We start from the raw sequence: 16,457 nt of genomic DNA on the forward strand, positions 1-16,457 counted from the left end.
AGGGCTGGCTAAGCCCTCTGAGCCTCGGTTCTTCTGGAAAATGGGGCTCGTGGGCCCCCTGAGAGGTTTGTGAGGCTCAGAAGGATGATGTGCTCGAGGGCCTGGGCGTCCGCAGCCACATTCGCCAACGTCACCGCGCTCGCTCCCCTGTGAGTGTGGGTGAGGAGGTTTCATCAAAGATGCCACCCGCTCAAGAGCCACGGGCCACCTTCTGATGGGACGTCGGTGGATTTACTGCTGAGGAGTTGGGACCGCCCCTTGGCAAGGAGCGTCTACACACACAACCCGCCTCAGATCTGGAATCGCAGCCTCCCCCAGCCTGTTTCTCTATCTCCCAAGACACCTGCGCCTCTGTTTTCCTGAACAATGGGCTGTGAATTCGGCCCGGCACCTGGAGACACCCCCCTTACGTGGGCTGAGAACCTCGGAGACTTAAGCCTCGTGACACCCCCTGGGGCGAGGGCGCCACGGACGAGCCCTGCTGCGCCCATCAGCGCCCGTGCGCGCAGGTGCCGGAACCAGAAATTAGGACTAGGAAGCAAGGGTTTATCAAGGCCATCGGGGGGATGGGGGGTCTGCCTGGAAAATGCAGGTCACTCAGCCCAGGCTGCACAGTGTGGCCGCTTCCGCTGCTGCTTCCTGGACAGAAAATGGCCTTGGGTGACACAGAGTCAGCGCCGGTGTTGGCAGGCCCCCGGTTCATTTAGAAGGAAACCAGGGACGGGCAGCTTTCTCGTGCCCCACCGTCAGCGACACGCGGGGCGGAAAGTCCTCGGTTTTGCTTTGCGAGGGGGGTTGTAACACCCCTGAGGCCGTGTTTTCTCCGAGGAGACGTGGCTAAAGGAAGGCGACGCCCGCGTGACAACAGATATTCTGATTTAGGGAGAACCGAGCAGGCGCTTCAGAGAGTTCCCGGCGCTCCCCGTGCCGGCGCGTCCCCGCTACGGACACCTTGGTGAGCGGGAGTCGGTGAAGCTGCGCCCACACGGCACCCACCCCCCGCCAGGGCCCTCAGTCTGCCCGAGGGCTCGCTCTCGTGCTGGACCCGCTGTGGGTTTGGACGGGGCACAGGGGCGTGTGTCCTCCGTGACGGCGGCACCGCGTCCCACTGCCCGAGCCCCGCGCTCTGCCTGTTCATCCTCCCTCAACCCGCCGCCCGCGCTCCTACTGTCGCCATGCTTTCGTCTTTTCCAGAAGGTCTTGTGGTTGGACTTGCACAGTCTGCAGCCTTTTCAGACGGGCCCCCTCCCTGTGGGTGGGTGTAGGCCCCCTCCCTGTGGGTGGGTGTGCGTGTAGGGACCCCCCCCTCCCCGTGGGCGTATGTTTACGTTTCCCCCACGTCTCGCCGTGACGGGGAGCTCCTTGGGTATCGGTTTGGGAGCTACAAGGGAACTGGAATGTGTGCGTTTATCCTACTACTATTTCCTGGGTGCCAGAGGGCCCTGGTAGTAGGTTCTGGAATTCACAGTGGGGAGCTCAGGCCCCGCGTCCACCAGCCCAGCTTACTTGGCCCAAGTGGTTGGAGCCACATGAGCAAGGCGGTGGCCTTGGGGGTCTGAAGGATGGCCCCCAGCATCCTGGGGGGCTGGGCAGGAGAGGGCGTCCCTGCACATGGGTGGAGGGCAGCGAGCGGGGTGCAGGACGGGGTGCAACAGGCCTGGGTGCTGAGCCACTGACCGCGAGGAGGGGGACCAAGGGGCGCTTCAGGCGGCCCCCAGTGGGGACACGCACCGCACAGGATCCCTCCGGGCCCACTTCTCCCACGAAGGTGAGGCTTTCCTGGGGGTGGAGGCGAGAGTGCACGTGCAGTGTGTGCGCAGGAAACCCGGGCGTGTGTGAGGGAGGGGACGTGCACCCACCCAGCCGAGGGGGCAGCGGCTGGAAGGGAGGGCAGGGAGGGGCCCCTCTTGGTCTGAGGTTTCCCGCGGAGGCGGAGCTGGCCCTGGTTCTCAGCAGGGCCCTGAGGGGACCCGGGTAGAGGGCATGTGACACGGACTGTGTTCTGCTGAAGGCGGGGCCTCCCTGGGAGGAAGGGTCCCAGCGGGATTGAGCCCACACCAGGTTAAGTCTAAAAGCCCAGCTGGGGGGCCAGCAGGGTTGGTCCCCGTGGACACGTCCCCGGAGCGGCAGGCCTCCCAGGCCTCGGGGGCGACAGTGGAGCCGCCCCGTGCCCGTGGCACCAAGACACCCACCGCAGCAGAGCGAGCCGGTCCTAGGCACTGGCTGGTGGGTCCACTCCTGGGTTTTGCGTGCCAGCCGCCGCACGAGGGGTGCCCGACCTCCCAGCTTGTGCCTTTGGGGCTCAGCCCAAGTCCTGCCCATGGAGAGGGTCAGTGGTGCCCCACCCTTTGCTGGAAATGGAGCTTTTCCAAATTCCATGAACAAGGCCACCTGGGGAAGCAGAGCTGAGCAAAGCAAGAGCAGGAGAAAACAGGAAAATGCCGCCAGCCACGGTCGGGGCTCCGTCCTGGCCCTGATAGCGCCTCCCAGGTCCAGGCACACCCAGGGACCCGCCAGTGGCCCTGCTCAGGCTGACTGCCCGGGGCCGGCCTGGCGGGCAGGGCAGGAGATGTTGGCTCGGAGAGCACAGCAACCTGGGGGCTGCGAAGAGCCCCTCCCCAGGGGGTCGCTCCGGCTGGACCACCACGCCAGGCCCAGGACGGTACAACCCGCCCACCGTCCGTCTGCCTCTGTGACCACAGGCTCCGGCTCTTTGAACAGTGTCCACGTGAAGGGGCAGGCAGTTCCCCGTCACACCGCCCTTGGTCACCCCTGAAGTGAACAAACCTCTGGGAAGAGAGGGATCAGCAGCGAGGTCAAGCCGGGAAGGCCCCTCGGCGGAGGCGCGTGCGGGGTGGAGGGTGACGCGGGGTGCTTGGGCGCCAAGGCTTAGCACCTGGAGTGCTTGGGGCTGAGCTATGGGGGGAGTCAGGGTACAAGTGAGCTTGGGGATGTGAGGGTGAGAACAGCGGGGGAGTCCCCTCCGGGGCACCTAGAGGGCATCGGCTTTGGGGCCACAGGGCCCGGCAGACACCCCTCTCCGACCGCGTGCCCGTCAGTGGAGCAGCGGAGGTCGGGGCAGGGAGGTGGGCTCTCGGTGGCCACCTGACCCTTCTCCCCTGGGCTTCAGCTACATCTGCGGAGGGCAGGCATCACCTCGTGCCATGGGCTCCTCCCTAACGTCCAGGTCCCCTCCAGGGGACAGGTCCCGCTTCAGAGAATCAAGGGAAAACAGGCGTCCCCACCGGGGCCCTGCACAGAGGGACCCCCTCCAGGGCCCCCTCACAAGGCCTCCTCTCCTACCTTGACCTTGACCTGAAGCATGAGCTGTCCCCGAGCCCTCTGACCTCCTCCCAGCACCTGCACGGTGCCTGGAACACGGAGACGCCAGGAGTGTGGGGCGCTGGCTGGAAGGAGGAGGAGGCAGGCTCTGGGGGTGGACTCTTTCTTCCTCAGCACCCCCCGCCCCCCAGCTACGAGCTCCCTCTGGCTCATTTGATCTTTCTCAGCTCAGCTAACAAGAAAAGCAGTAAAAGGGGGTGTTTCTTAACCACGGTGGGAGCCTCCAGCAGGCAGACTCAGGGAGACACGGTCCACTGCCCCGTAAATGTCAGCAGGCTGCTGCCGATGGGGAGGTGGGCCTGCGTGTCACTCAGTCCTGTCCCCAGCACGCTGTCACCCTCCCTCGTCTCATGGAGCAGGCAATTAAAAACAGCAAGAAGAGAGGGTTTCGCGAGAACCCTCCTGATGGGGGAGGGGGCTGCTTCCTTCCCTTCGTGGGCGCCCAGCAGCCGGGCAGAAGCTGCAGATAAGCGTGGCTGCACCTGTCTGCCGCGAGCCCGCAAGGTGGGCTCGCGGGGGAGAGAAGGATTTGCTAAGAAAGCGGCTCACGCTATGCTGCAAAAAGGAAAGAGGCAGGTCTCTGCCGTTTAGCCAAGGGCCCAACTACGGTGCTGCCCACACGGAGGTCGCATCGCCGTGTTCTTTGAGTTTCAGAACTGGCCCGAACCAGGACTCTGCGCCCCCGCTTCCAGCACTTGAAAGGGAGTGTTTTCCCTGAGGTGGGCGCCAGCTTCAAACGCTGCAGATGCCCAGGATCGCTGCACCTTGGCATCTGGGCGTGGGTCTGACTCGAAACTGGTGCCCAGGCCTCCCTGGGGAGCGAACGCTGGCAACTGAGTGACTTGCCCCCGCCCATCGCAGGACTCAGTGAGGGTGTGTGGAGTGACTGGAATTGATGCGCGTTCTGAGGTCAAATCCTGGCCTTCCCGTTGGTGGCGCAGCGGAAGCGAATCCGACTGGGACCCATGAGGTTTCGGTTTGATCCCTGGCCTCACTCAGTGGGTTAAGGAGCCCGTGTTGCCGTGAGCTGTGGCGTGGGTTGCAGACGTGGCTCAGATCTGGCGTTGCTGTGGCTCTGGCGTAGGCCGGTGGCTGTAGCTCCTATCGGACTCCTAGCCTGGGAACCTCCATATGCCGCGGGTGTGGCCCTAAAAAGACAAAAGACCAAAAAATAACAAGAAAAGAAAAGAAAATGTAGTCCTCCAGCGGGTTCCGTTTGTTTCTCAGTCAAATGAGGGGCTGGAGGGGTCTTTTCTGGGGCGCTTGTGGTCCTGACGTCCTAGAGCTGCGGGCAGGCGGGGAGTTCAGAGCCCCGTGAAGCCGTGGCCGTCTCTGGGTGGGTGGAGCCCAGCCCGCGGCCCGCACGGGCGCACTCGGGCAGCTGCACGGCGGCGTCCAGGGCGTCAGCTCAGGCGCCTCTCACACCTCTTCCCTGTCTCCTTGGCCTGCACTCGGCGAGGAGGGGAGGGGTGTGGGATCCTGGCAGGGAGGGAATCGGAGCCGTTTCCAGGGAGGCTTTGTGAAGCTCTGGGCACCCGGGGGCCTGGGGGGTCTCAAGGGCGGGAAGCAGAGGCAGCCCTTCTCCCTGTCCTTCCAGCGGCCAGGAATCGGGGACCCGGGAGGCCCTGGAAACTGCTTTTCAGGGTAAAATTCACGTACCATAAGTAGCACCACTTTCCTGCGCAGCGGGAGTTCCCGCTGTGCACAACGGGGTTGGTAGCGTCTCTGCCGTGCCAAGGTTCAGGGTCGATCCCCAGCCAGGCGCAGTGGCTTAAAGAATCCGGATCTGATCCCTGGCCCAGGAGTTCTCTGTGCTGTGGGGTGGCCAAAAAAGAAAAGAGTAAATTATTTTTTTTTTTAAAGTAAGGTGAACAACAATCCAGTGGCGCTTGGTACCTTCTCCATGTTGAGTCATCACCTCCCTCTGGTCCCCAGAGGAGACCTGACCCCACCCGCAGTCACTCCCCAGCCCAGCCACCTCCCTGCGGCTGCTGCAGCGCCGGCCCTCCTCCGTGGACAAGGGCAGTGGTGACAGTCACCAGGTGCCGCCTGGTCACAGCAGGATAAAGGGGGACACCCGCCCCCAGTGGAGGACCCACAAGAGGTGAGGGTGGGGGTCCCAAGGCTGTGCGGGCGCTGCTGCCGGGCTTCTCCCCACCTCGCACCCGGCACACACCTCTCCCCAGCCCCCGGGGCCCCACCCTCAGGCGGGGGCTGCTGGCGCGTGGCTGTATGTTTGAACAATTGGACTTGATTCCTCTCAGGCTTCCATCTGTCTTTTCATATTTGTTTAAAACAGCGGCCCTGCTCTCACGTGCCTGGCAGTCCTGGCAAGAAACTCAGGGAGATCAGGAATTCCAGGGACAGAGAAATTAAGGCGACAGAAGGGGGCGGTCTGAGCCTTGAGGAGGGGCAACGAGCGTGGGCTGGTTCAGCAGGTCCTGAGATGCGGGCGGGAGCTGGCCCTGCCCTCACGGTCCCCGTATCCTGTCCAGCGCCAGTCTGGACACAGGCCAAGAGTGGAAGACCTTCTCGGACCCTCGTGCTGGGGCCACAGCACCCAGCCTGGCCTGTGCGGGAGCTCACGGGCTTGCGGCAGCCCAAAGAGAAGGACAGGGACAGGTGCCCTACGAAGATGCAGGCGGACGCCCAAAACAAAAGGAAGCCAGAGGAGGAAAGTGGGTTCCAAGAGGACTCGAAGAAAGGACACTGCCTGCTCCCAGCTATAGCGTTACCACTGAGTTTCCTGGTGGCCAAAGCAAAGAGGGCAGATGTCTCAGGGTGGTTCTCTGGGAGAAGGCCGATGGGCTTCTGCTTGAGAGGAGCCTTTCCTGCTCTGAGATCTCAGACGTCTCTCGGGACTGTACGCCCCTATGTGCTCACCTTCCGTTGTCATGGCAAGATGCTGTGTTTGTGACCTTCTGAGCAGTGTAGGCAGGTTGAGCAATCGTTCCTCAGAGTCACGCACCAGAGTTCACTTATTCCGAGCTAAGGTGCCGTGAAGGCCCCTGGTGTCTCGGGAGAAACCCGTGCTGACCTTTGCCCTGGAAAGACGCCGTCAGCCGAGCCCATAGGAAGGTGCCAATCTGAGCTCCCTCCTCTGGAAAGCAGCCTCCCCAGCAGTGTGAGCGTTCGGGACGCCCCCCAACTTCCCACGGCCCAGTTCCAGCTCCTGCTACTCACTGACGAGGGTTCGGAACCTCAGGCGCGGTGATGAAACCGCCCCGTTGGGTTGAGCAGAGCGGCCAAAGTCTCGGCCACAGGGAAGCCAGGAGTCTGCATTGTCCCAAAGCCCCATGCATCATCACAGCCACCCGGGGGGGGGGGGGCAGTTCGTCCCCGAGACGTCCCTCCGGGCGCGGGGACACCGTCCTGACCTTCCTGCTGGGGCAGCGCCAGTGCTGCTGACTTATTTTCTTTTTTCTTTTTCTTTCTCTCTCTCTCTTTTTTTTTCCTCCCCTTTTTAGGGCCGTACCCTGGCATATGGAGGTTCCCAGGCTAGGGGTCCAGTCGGAGCTGCAGCTGCTGATCTACACCACAGCAATGAGGGACCCAAGCCACGTCTGTGACCTACACCACAGCTCACACCAACGCCAGATCTTTAACCCACTGAGCAAGGCCAGGGATCGAACCCACAACCTCATGGTTCCCAGTCGGATTCGTTTCCACTGCGCCCTGGCTTGTTTTCTGACAGCAGCTCAGGGCTCCCCTCAGGTGCTCTGTGCCCTTTTTGCTCAAACTGCAACTGCGCCGTCACCTAATCCTGAAGAGAGCCAGGCCCTCCACGCTGTCCAGTCCCACTAGCATCATTAGAAGAAGCTGGCTTTCAGAGAACAAAGGGCTTATTGATGCACTTTGCTCTAATCTCCCAGCAGTCACAGAACTGTCATTTTCGTCTTTTCAGTGACAACTGGGCGTCAGAAATGATTGACCCCTCAGTGCGTTGCTGATTTTAATCTGTTTACCCTTGGGGTGAACAGTACTCTGACAGCAGTTTGGGGAGCTCCCCCTGTGGCTCGGCGGAAACAAATCTGACCGGCATCCATGAGGACGCAGATTCGACCCCCGGCCTCGCTCAGTGGGTTAAGGATCCCGTGTTGCCGTGAGCTGTGGTGTAGGTTGCAGACACAGCTCGGATCCCGTGTGGCTGTGGCTGTGATGTAGACCAGCAGGTGCAGTTCTGATTCGACCCCTAGCCTGGGAGCCTCCCTCTGCTGTGGGTGCGGCCCTAAAAAGACAAAAAAAAAAAAAAAAAAAAAAAAAAAAGCACTTTGGAACTTTCCTGTCATTGAGAAAAATGTGATTATTCCCTCACATTCCCACATGGAAATGCCTGTCTTCCTCTCACTTAAAGCCTTTTACATTAAACCTCTAAGCGGAGGTGCCGGGAACCGGGGCGAAGTCGCAGGGACGTGCTGGAGACGCGGGAGCATTGGTGTTAGTTCGTATCGCGAGGCAGCCAGCGAGAAAAGGTGAACCCGCAGGGGAAACATGATCCCATGTAACGGCGAGGAGCTTTTTGTAGTGTCTGGAAGAAATAGTAATTAAATCATGTAAGCTGTGACAGTGGCATTGCTTAAGAAACCAATCCCCCCACCGTAATTGCTGAGATACCCACATTTCTGTAAACCCTCGGTAACTTTACCGTCGTTTTTATCGACAGAAGGTGACACTGGCTGTTGGTGCCTTCTGATTCACCACGGCATCAGGTGGCCGCTGCAGAAGCCCTTGGATAAAAAAGGTGCTGATGTGATCCCAGCAAAGGCACCGTTTCCGCGCTGTCCTTTTCCGCAGGGGGTTACGGAGCCCTTAGGAGGGGCGGGCAACTCGCAGTGTCAGCAGACGTCCACCTGACTTCCAGCTGCCGGCGCACCCAGAAAGCCCCCGGCTGCCCCACGGCCGTGAGGGCACTGGCCGAGGGGAGAAACTAACCCCACCCCCGTCTCGCGTGGCTCGGATGAGGGTTGAACCCAAAGGGAACAGTAACCACAAGTCGTTCTGCAGCAATGAGCGTGTTCCAGACACGGTGAAAGAGCACCTGTCGCTTTGGGGGCTGTTCCTGTTTCCACAGCCTCGGCTCATCTGGGGGCCTGGGGTGGAGGTAAAACCCACTACGTGACGGTGGGAAAGGCAGCTAATCACCGGTTTGTCGAAGCGCCTTAGAGACCTCGGACCCGCCGCTGTGAACGGGCGCCGCCTGCCCGCCAGCCCGTCCGGCCGCCCCTCACCCTCTTCTCCCTCCTCTTGCAGTCAAGTTCAGCAGCTGCCTGGGGACCAAGGGGACGCAATATGAGACCAACAGCCTGGACTTCAAAGTCGGGGCCGACGGGACCGTCTTCGCCACCCGGGAGCTGCAGATCCCCTCGGAGCAGGTGGCCTTCACTGTGACCGCGTGGGACCGCCAGACGGCCGAGCGATGGGACGCCGTGGTGCGCCTGCTGGTGGCCCAGACCTCGTCCGCGCACTCCGGACACAAGGTAATGTGTGACCGCACGCGGGGGCTCAGTGAATGTACTTCCGCCTTCCCGTCCCAGAGCAGAGCTGACACCTTCGGGGGCCGTGCCGCCGGGGAGGACCCCGACCCCCCACCTCCCCGGGCAGAGCTGCCCCCCAAGCCAGCGCCACCCCCGCTCAGCAGTGCACGCTGTCACCACCTGGACAGTCAGTACTTGGAACAAGGGCCACAGGGCTCCGTTTCTGGCTGGGCACCTCCCTCCTGTAGCCCATCAGCCCTGGGGGCTCCCAAGGCCTGGGGACACGAGACGACAGAGCGGCTGGTGTGAGACCTATTCAGAGGGAGACAGACAGAGGCTCGGAGCACGATCACATGTACACACACCAGCCTGCGTCGCCCGGCCTCGGGTCCCCCCTTCGGCTTCGTCTCTAACACGGCCTCGGGGCCGATGCTCGTAGGACGGGAGGGGTGAATTCACCTGTCCTGACCCTGAAAGGTCCCTGACCCCCCAGGAAGCCAGGACCCGACTCCGGTCATGGGCCTTCCCCCGGGAAAGGGCCTGTGGGAAGGAGAGGGTTACACCGAGTTGACCGCTCCCTTTCTGTAGATTTGCCCAGAACCTCACACAACTAAAGCGCTCCGTGAACCTCAGCGGGAGACGGTCTGCAACTTTACCCAAACCTGTTGACCAAGGAACCCTCCTCCTGGGACATCTTGCAAGGCAGGGGTTCCAAGGAACCCGTTTTGAAAAACAGGGACTGTGTTCCATTTTGTCTTGCTGTCAAGTGACCCAGTGGGGGTTCGGGTTGGAAAAGAGAAAGCAGGAGTTCCTCCTGGGGCACGTCGGGTTAAGGAGCTGGCGCTGTCCCTGCTGTGGCTCAGGTCACAGCTGAGGTGCGGCTTCAACCCCTGGCCTGGGACCTGGCACGTGCCATGCGTGCGCGAAAGACACAGAAAGAGAAGGCAGTGACTGTGCGCGGCCTCCCCTGGGGTCACGAGCTGAGCCTGCCGGGAGGGCATCTCGAGAGCCCTCATGAGGGGCTGAGCCCGGCGTGGAAACGCCCTTCTAACGGCGGTTCCCTGGGTCACGAGCCTCACCTTGGGGTGTTGAAGACCCCGAGTCAGATGGCTGTGTGATTAGTCCAAGGCAGGCCCTGGGGAGAGCACAGCGTGGCCCCGGGGGCCCTCCCTGCAGGCGGCCGGGCCTGGACAGCAGTGGGAGGGCTCCTACCCCTGACTGCGATGCAGAAACTGCACCCTGTGGGCAAAAGCGGGCTCCCCAAAGCCCGTGGATGGCCTCAGATAAAGGGCACGGATTAAAACATAATGAGGCCTCTGTCAGGCGCGTTAGCAAAGCGATTTCCAACGCGGTTAATCCCCGGATCCTCCGAGAAGGTGGTTGCCCTCAGCCCCAGCGAGCGCGCACCTGCAACCCCACCGCAGGCAGGCGGGGAAGCACCCAACCTGCAGGAAGGGCGCACGGACCCCCGTCCCAGGCTCAGAGCTTCCTTGGGGTGCCCGTGCGTTCCGCCCTGCGCACCGGGACATGGGCAGTGGGCAGAGTCTCTGAAGCCCCGGGCCCAGGCCTCCCTCGTTTTCCGTCGCCCTCATTGCCGAAGGCTCCCTGCTTCCTCTTTCTTCAAACCAAAGAGCCCCGCCTGACCTTGTAGGACCCCACCTCGACCTGCCCTAAGTGTGTCCGCGTGGATCCTCTCAGCTCCGGGGCGAGGTCCCTGTCCCCACTTCCCCGGGGCGGGGGGGAGCTGAGTGGTGTGACTGCGGCCTCTTGGCTGCACGGAAAAATTGAGGTTCTGGAAAAGAGCGAAAAGCGACAGCATCGTGCCGGAGCCTGGCTGCCCTGGACGGTCAGTTTGCGTCAGGTCTTCTCCGCCTACTGGCTGGTGTTCCTCTGAGCTGCTGTTGCGGAGGATGCGGCAGCAGTGCCGCCTGCATCCCTTCCCAGGGGTGTCTAGAGAGTGAGTGAGGTTCTGTGAGCTCTAGACGCGTACGACACACTCTAATGAACCTTTTTTCTGGCTTTTTTGGCTTTTTATGGCTGCATCTGCAGCTTATGGAGTTTCCCAGGCTAGGGGTCGAATCAGAGCTGTAACCGCCGGCCTACACCACAGCTGCAGCCATACCAGATCCGAGCCACATCTGTGACCTGTACACCACAGCTCACGGCAACGCCAGATCCTGAACCCACTGAGTGAGGCCAGGGATCAAACCACATCCTCGTGGATACTAGTCAGGTTCCTTACCACTGAGCCACAACGGGAACTCCTGGACATATTTGTTTAAATATTTCACCTCTTCTAACCTTAAAATCAGGCAATATTTTTAAAGAAGCCTTAAATAGTATAATTTGTCCTTTTCCTCAGTAATGAATATGAACTTTCAAACAAACCTTTCTTGAACAAAAAAAGAGTCATAAGATTAAGCTCTAACATAATAGATGGAAAAGAGAAGAGTAAAGCCTATCCATCCAAAGCGGGCAGGGAGAGAAAACTGGGCTAACGAATAGAGGGTATATCTGTGTGCATGTTGAATATGAGGGCAGGTAACGGCGATATTATTACTATAATAAATGAAAGTAGATCTACTCTTGTAATAAATCTTCTCTTTAAAAAAGAAAACCAAGTTGACAGATTATATTTTTAAAAATCCAACTATATGCAGCTTACAAAAGACACATGTAAAAAGTGTAAGAATAAAGAAAAGTTGAGGGAGTTCCCGTCGTGGCGCAGTGGTTAACGAATCCGACTAGGAACCATGAGGTTGCGGGTTCGGTCCCTGCCCTTGCTCAGTGGGTGAAGGATCCGGCGTTGCCGTGAGCTGTGGTGTAGGTTGCAGACGCGGCTCAGATCCCGCGTTGCTGTGGCTCTGGCATAGGCCGGTGGCTACAGCTCCGATTCGATCCCTAGCCTGGGAACCTCCATATGCCGCCGGTGCGGCCCAAAGAAATAGCAAAAAGACCAAAAAAATAAAAAAATAAAATAAAATAAAGAAAAGTTGAAGCAGAAGCATGAGAAGGGGTACCACGCAAATACTAATCAAAAGAAGCAGGCGCGGGCTCCGTTAATATAAGAATCAAATTTGCGTGCACTTCACAATATTTAAGCAAAAATCAATAGAACTAAAAGGAGAAAAATAAACAAGTGTGCAATCAATGGTAAGTTTTAACAAACATCTCTGAGTAAATAATAAAACAAGCAGACAAACTGTCAGGGAGGGAACAGAAGGTCAGGAGCACAGAACTAAGGACTCTCGGGAGCTCCCTGGTGGCTCAGCAGGTTAAGGATCAAGTGTCGTCACTGCCGTGGCTCTGGCCACTGCTGTAGTGCAGTTCCATCCCTGGCCCAGGAACTTCCACATGCTGTGGGTGCAGCCAAAAAAAGAAAAAGGAACTTGGCCTTAGTGAGGCATTTCTCAAACACAGAAAACAACCTCTGCTGAGAACAGGTGATTTTCGCGTGTACTCAGAGCGTTTATAAAAATTAGTCACAGGCGGAGCCTTCAAGTCAAAAGTCTAGAATCAAAACCGTTTGTGTCGTTACCTCAGAGCAGTTCAGCTAGGTATCAATAACAAAGAAAATTAACCGAAAAATCCCCATAGATTTGGAAGTTAGGTAAATGCCTTCTCATTAACCCTTCGGTAGAAAAGAAATCACATGAAAATTAGAGGATATTGGAGTTCCCGTCGTGGCTCAGCAGTAACAAACCCAACTAGTACCCATGAGGATGCAGATTCAACCCCTGGCCTCGCTCAGTGGATTAAGGAGCTAGCCTTGCCGTGAGCTGTGGGGTAGGTTGCAGATTCTGCCCAGATCTGGCGTTGCAGTGACTGTGGCGTAGGCTGGCAGCTATAGCTCTCATTCAACCCCTAGCCTGGGAACCTCCAGATGTTGTGGGTGCGGCCCTAAAGAGAAGGAAGGAAGGAGGGAGGGGAAAGAAAGCAAAAAAAGAAATTAGAGAAGGTTCTAAACTGATTAATAAAGCTGGTGGGACGTTGCTAAAGTCACGCCAGATGGAAATGTTTGCCTTAGATGCGTGTATCGGAAGATAAAGAAGGCAGAAAGTCAGCGATCTTAATATTACTCCAAAAATCATAAAAGGAAGAGGAAATGAGACACAGAGTTGAAAAAGGAAATAATTAAACCGAAAGGAGAAAATAAGGAAATAGATAAAAAGTGAATCAACAAGGCAAAGTTGGCTCTTCGCTCAACAGCCGACTAAGAAAAACCCTGCGAACAGGTCCCGTCGGGAGCAAAGAGAGGACGCCGTGACCAGTCGGGGAGGCATCAGAAAGGCCACAGGACGGAGTGTACCACACACACCAGGAACAACACGTGTGAAATGGATAACGTTCTGGAACGTAAGGTTTACCAAAACGAACATGAAAGGGAATCTGAACTCTTTCATTATTGCTAACAAAAACGCGATTCGAATTTTTATCACAAAAAAAAATGCCCCACCTTGATGGCTCCGCTGGTAAGTTGCGCCTGAGCCAGGAGTCAAAACTCACAAGAGGGCTCCTTCTCCAACCAAATGGGCACCACGTTGGAACCAGCAAGAACTTTGCCCAACGCTGGCCAAGGGCCGCGTCCAGAACCAGCAAGAACCTTGAAACAACGAGTGAGAGAGAAGGTGGTTACAGGCCAGTCCACTCGTAAATAAACGGGAAGAAATCCAAAGCAAAAGTTACACACCCGAATCTAGCCGTGTTTACCTGGGATAAATTGCGCCCACGTGCGTCTGTTCCAAGAATGCGGGATTCGGTTTAACACTATAAGGTTAACCCAAGGAATCCAACACGAATAAAGGATAAGCATCGCGTGATCATCTAAATCACGCCTGTGAGATATAACTTTCACTGAGGATAAAAATATTCAGCAAATTAGGAAAAAAGGGACCATTCTTCATCCCATAAGCATCGTCTGCTACTGAAACACTCAAAGCCTCCCTTGACCTCAGAAGCAGGCCGAGGACACGCACGTCACACGCCAGAGCTGTAAGCAAGGTAGAACTTGGAGTGGGAGTTCCCTCTGTGGCTCAGTGGTAGTGAATCCAACTATATCCAGGGAGGGTGCGGGTCCGATCCCTGGCCTCGCTCAGTGGGTTAAGGATCCGGTGTTGCTGTGAGCTGGGATGTAAGCCGCAGACTCAGCTTGGATCTGGTGTGGCTGCAGCTATGGTGCAGACCGGCAGCTCTAGCTCCGATTCGACCCCTGGCCTGGGAACTTCCATGTGCTGCTGGTGTGGCCCTAAAAAGCAAAAGGAAAGGAAAGAAAAGAAAGAAAAGAAAAAATTAACAAGTAAAAAATAAATCCAAAATACAGAAAATCCAAAATAATACGTAGACGATGCCCTGGCTTTCATGACGACATTCGCAAGGGTGTTGGATGTGAGAGCGTCGCACCTCTACGGACCCGAAATAAATAGTGAGAAAACGAAAGTGGAACCAGATACCAATTTCAACAGCATTTCAGATGATCCTGTCACTAGTTATAAACCTAACACTTTACAAGACCCTTACGTATGCCGAGAACTATTACAGAAGCTCTTTAAAAATAGAGGACGTGCCCTGCTCGCAACTTGAGAGCTTCAGTGTTGTGATGCTGCCGGTTCTGCCCAAAGGTTTCTACAGAGTCAGCACAACCCCAACAAAATCCCAGCATGTTTGTCTCTTCACTTGCCTGCAGAGGGTTGCGAGCTGACTGGAGATTTTTAAAGGAAATGCAGAGGGCCAGGAATGGCCTGGGAGTTCCCTGATGGCTCAGCAGGTTAAGGACCTCGCATTGTCACTGCAGTGGCTCAGGTCGCTGCTGCGGTGTGAGTTCAGTCCCTGGCCCAGGAACTTCGCATGCTGCAGGTGCAGCCAAAAAATAAAAAAAGAAGAAAAAGAATAGCCTGGAACAGCACAAAGATGGGGGGCTGGTGTTTCAGAACCTCAAACCCCAGCAGGTTCCTGAGCACCGCTGCTGGCATTTGGGCCGGCGGTTCTCCCGCGCGGGGCCGTCCTGTGCAGGCAGGTGCTCAACAGCCTCCTCGGCCTCCACCCCCGCATGCGTCCAGTCATTGCCAAGTGCTCCCCAGGGGCAGACTTGCCCCTCCTGAGAACCACTGAACTGCAGGCACTGACGGGGGCTGCTGGAACGCAAAGCACATGGAACAGAATAGCAAGCCCGAGCGAAATGGTTATGGTTGTAAAAAGTCATCTTCAGGAAGCCTGGATTTTTTATACAACAAAAGTCACCCACTTCACAAATACAACTTGATGAACCTTGTCGGACGCACGTGGTGGCAACACCTGATTTTTTATGAGTGGCTCTGGGTGACAAGGCCAGCAAACTGCAGCCTGCAGGTCCCGTCGGACCTGCCACCTGCCTGTGGCGGCTGCAGGCTAAGGATGGCTTCTGTGCTTGTAATGGTCGTGGAAGGACCCATGTTGCTTTGACCTTGCCTCTTGGCCAGAGTGCCGAAAATATTTAACCTCCGACCCTGGCACAGGAGGTGTGCCAGGCCTGGGTAGCGTAGTGGCGGGAGGACCTGCTCGCCAATGAGTGATGCTGGGCCAACGGGGAGCCCTTAAGGGAAAAGTCACATGACCCCCTATCCCACGCCACCCCCCAGAATCCATTCCAGGTGGGCTGCAGATCTGAACGTGCAGGACAGACCAGCCAGATGAAGGAAAACAGAGAGCGGGGCCCTGGGGACCGCTTCCACGCGTGCCCGTGAAGCGCAGGGTCCGGGAAAGGGGAGGGGCTGGACTCGGCTAAAACTAGGGCTGCCGCTCTCGGAGCTCGTGCTTGAGAAAGTGGATGATAAGCCAGAGCAGAGCGAGGACGCTTGTGACAGTTAATGACCACAGGGAGGCGTGTCCACCGTACACAGCGAGCCTCAAACCACCCCGTACGGACAGATGACCGGATGAAAAGCAGGCTGGCCGCCACAGAGAAGCGCCCAGCGGTGCCTCCGTGTGAGCACGCGTCCCGCTCAGCCGGGCATCGCACATCAAAGCCCAAAACCTGCCCGAGTGGCCCGTGCCTCCGCAAGACCGACGCTACCAAATCCTGGTGAGAAGCGGAGCGGCCGGGGTTCCCGTGTCCCGGGTGGGGTGCAGAGTGGTGCCGTCTCTCTGGTAACGACTGGCGTCTGTGCAAAGGTGAAGGTGTGTTTGCCCGGTTAAAAGGAACACGTCCTCTCCTCACACATCTGACGCCAGAGCTGTAGGTTCCCCCCGAGCCAGTTCTCCGTCCGGCTTTCCGTGGACACCAGCGGGTGCTCTATGATCGAATCAGCGGCCACTCCCCGCCCGGAGTCAGCACAGACCCCACAGGGCAGGGCTCCGTCCCACCAGGCCGCTCACACGCTTCAGACCTCAGCCCCCCACACGGGCGTGGTCTCCAGGTTACCGGCTTCCACTCAGCTGGGTGCCCGGGGTCCCACCCGGCTTCAGAGACTTGCTACCACGGCTTACGGAACTCGGCAACATTCACTGGCCCGTCCTGGTTATTCATGACTGCGCCGATGAAGAGCTGCGGAGGGCGAGGTCCGGAGGGTCTCTGCCCCGTGGAGGGGGTGCCACCCTCCCGGCACATGGACCTGTTCACCAGCCCAGAAGCTCTCCACACCGCAGGGTTTGGGGATTTTATGGGGT

The 16,457-nt window shown here is 58.0% G+C and overlaps 1 protein-coding gene across 3 annotated transcripts in view; it reads left to right on the forward strand.

Annotated features, from left to right (window-relative positions):
- CDH4 (cadherin 4) overlaps nt 1–16,457 on the forward strand; it is a 495,180-nt gene that overhangs the window by 349,829 nt on the left and 128,894 nt on the right. For all 3 annotated transcript variants that reach the window (XM_021078205.2, XM_085003313.1, XM_085003314.1), the window contains one exon: nt 8,593–8,819. In XM_021078205.2, the coding sequence (XP_020933864.1) occupies nt 8,593–8,819 (227 nt within the window). The remainder of the gene's footprint in view (nt 1–8,592; nt 8,820–16,457) is intronic.

This window comes from Sus scrofa, chromosome 17 (genome assembly GCF_054392235.1).
Source record: "Sus scrofa isolate SSC_HxYL_T2T_F1_AM1 chromosome 17, Sscrofa_HxYL_maternal_Yorkshire_Landrace_v2.0, whole genome shotgun sequence".
In the NCBI taxonomy this organism is placed as follows: Eukaryota; Metazoa; Chordata; class Mammalia; order Artiodactyla; family Suidae; genus Sus; species Sus scrofa.